General features: G+C 47.7%; 1 protein-coding gene across 2 annotated transcripts in view; it reads left to right on the forward strand.

Moving 5' to 3' along the window:
- LOC143297570 (uncharacterized) overlaps positions 1–2,500 on the forward strand; it is a 363,335-nt gene that overhangs the window by 116,359 nt on the left and 244,476 nt on the right. Inside the window, exons 1-2 of one of the 2 annotated variants that reach the window (XM_076609952.1) lie at positions 1–10; positions 1,425–1,707. The exon at positions 1–10 is cut by the window's left edge and continues 104 nt beyond it. In XM_076609952.1, coding sequence (XP_076466067.1) covers positions 1,476–1,707 — 232 coding nt within the window. In that variant the 5' untranslated portion in view covers positions 1–10; positions 1,425–1,475. The remainder of the gene's footprint in view (positions 11–1,424; positions 1,708–2,500) is intronic. The other variant, XM_076609950.1, reaches the window with a different exon arrangement.

Genomic DNA, 2,500 nt, shown 5'->3' on the forward strand with positions numbered 1-2,500 from the left:
TTGTTTTCAGGTAAGTCAGCAGTATTGTTGGATATGCTAATAAGAATAATGATAATGATGATAAAAATGATAATCATAATAATAATAGTAGTAGTAGTGGTAATAATAATAATAATAATGATGATGATGATGATGATGATGATGACAACAACAGCAACAACAACAACAATGATAATGATAATAATATGTGGAGTGATGGCCTAGAGGTAACGCGTTCGCATAGGAAGCGAGAGAATCTGAGCGCGCTGGTTCGATTCACGGCTCAGCCGCCGATATTTTCTCCTCCTCCGCTAGACCTTGAGTGGTGGTCTGGACGCTAGTCATTCGGATGAGACAATAAACCGAGGTCCCGTGTGCAACACGTACTTAGCACACGTAAAATAACCCACGGGAACAAAAGGGTTGTTCCTGGCAAAATTCATGTAGAAAAATCCACTTCGATAGGAAAAATAAATAAAAATGCACGCAGGAAAAAATACAAAAAAAAAATGGGTGGCGCTCTTAGTGTAGCGACGCGCCCTCCCTGGGGAGAGCAGCCCGAATTTCACACAGAGAAATCTGTTGTGATGAAAAAGAGAAATACAGATACAAATAGTCACCAGTTACAAGTCACCACCACCACCACCACCACCACCATCATCATCATCAACACAGTCATAATGGCGATGTGCAATGCAGTCTCCCTCTTTAGTACAGGAGTCCAGAGCACTAACAATGAATAGCAGTATGGCAAAGCTAACAACACAGCACAGTATAATCCAGGCATACAAGCAACATAAATGGATTGCATCGATTACAACGCGCGCGTACGCACGCACACACAGACACAGACACACACAGACACAGACACACACACACACACACACACACACTTGAAAGTAGTTTTGCAACGATGTGTTTAGAGACCGAACTAGTAATTCTTCATGGTTTCTTGTTTCGAGAACGAAGGACGTGTCTTATGTTTCTATACACAGTTTTTTCTGTTGAAAGAAGACGTTTCCAAAATGGCGCAGCTTGAGAACAGCAGTGGCGGAATGAGTAAAGCGATGGACTTCTGATCCAGTGGTCACCAGTGATCAGGGTTCGAGGCCCGGCTTCAGCATGGTGTTGTGTCCTTGGGGAAAGGCGATTTCCTCACTCCGATTGTCCTCATTCTGCCCATGTGATGGCGATTTGATGAAACGTAGTGTGACGTGATATGACGTGGTGTGACGTGACGTGACGTGGTGTGATGTGGCGTGACGTGGTGTGATGTGATGTGATGTGGTGTAACGTGATGAGACGTGGCGTGGTGTGACGTGACGCGCGTGATGTGATGTGGCGTGATGTGACGTAATGTAACGCGACGTGGTGTGACGTGACCTGACGTGACATGACCTGACGTGACGTGACGTGACGTGACGTGACGTGCTGTGCTCTCCCAGGTGAGGACGGAGGATGACGGAGAGCTGAGGAGGCTGGTGGAGGTGGCCCGCATGGAGCGGAAGGAGGACAAGGTCAGCAGCTACCGGGTCATCGTGACCTCCGCCACGGGGCTCCGCCCCCAACCCCACCCCCAGCCCCGAGCCCCCCAGCACCGCCCTGTCTCCCCCACCTCCTCCTCGGACTGCTGCAGCCCCCAACCCCTGCTGGTGGTGTCCCAGGAGAGTTTCCTGAGGCAGATGCAGCAACATCTGCAGGCTGTGGCTGAGCACAGCGCCCACACAGGTCCGTCTGTCATTCCGTGTGCTGGGCTGTGTGTGTGTGTGTGTGTGTGTGTGTGTGTGTGTGTGTGTGTGTGTGTGTGTGTGTGTTTCGTCTGTTTTCATCTGTCTGTCTGATCTGTTTGATTAATCTGTGTTATGTCTGTATAATGCTTGGTTGTATGTTGGGGCTGTGTGTTCATCTGTGTTCATCTGCCTGTGTGATGTGATGTGTTTGTTCATCTGCCTGTGTGATGTGATGTGTTTGTTCATCAGCCTGTGTGATGTGATGTGTTTGTTCATCTGCCTGTGTGATGTGATGTGTTTGTTCATCTGCCTGTGTGATGTGTTGTGTTTGTTCATCATCAGCCTGTGTGATGTGTTGTGTTTGTTCATCATCAGCTTGTGTGATGTGATGTGTTTGTTCATCACCAGCCTGTGTGATGTGTTGTGTTTGTTCATCATCAGCCTGTGTGATGTGTGTGTTCATCTGTCTGTGCGATGTGTGTGTTCATCAGCCTGTGTGATGTGTTTGTTCTTCATCAACCTGTGTGATGTGTTTGTTCATCATCAACCTGTGTGATGTGTGTGTTCATCTGCCCGTGTGATGTGTTTGTTTATCACCAGCCTGTGTGATGTGTGTGTTCATCACCAACCTGTGTGATGTATGTGTTCATCATCAGCCTGTGTGATGTGTGTGTTCATCTGCATGTGCGATGTGTGTGTTCATCAGCCTGTGTGATGTGTTTGTTCATCACCAGCCTGTGTGATTTGTGTGTTCATCACCAACCTGTGTGATGTGTTTGTTCATCTGCCTG

Source organism: Babylonia areolata, chromosome 23, assembly GCF_041734735.1.
Source record: "Babylonia areolata isolate BAREFJ2019XMU chromosome 23, ASM4173473v1, whole genome shotgun sequence".
Classification (NCBI taxonomy): Eukaryota; Metazoa; Mollusca; class Gastropoda; order Neogastropoda; family Buccinidae; genus Babylonia; species Babylonia areolata.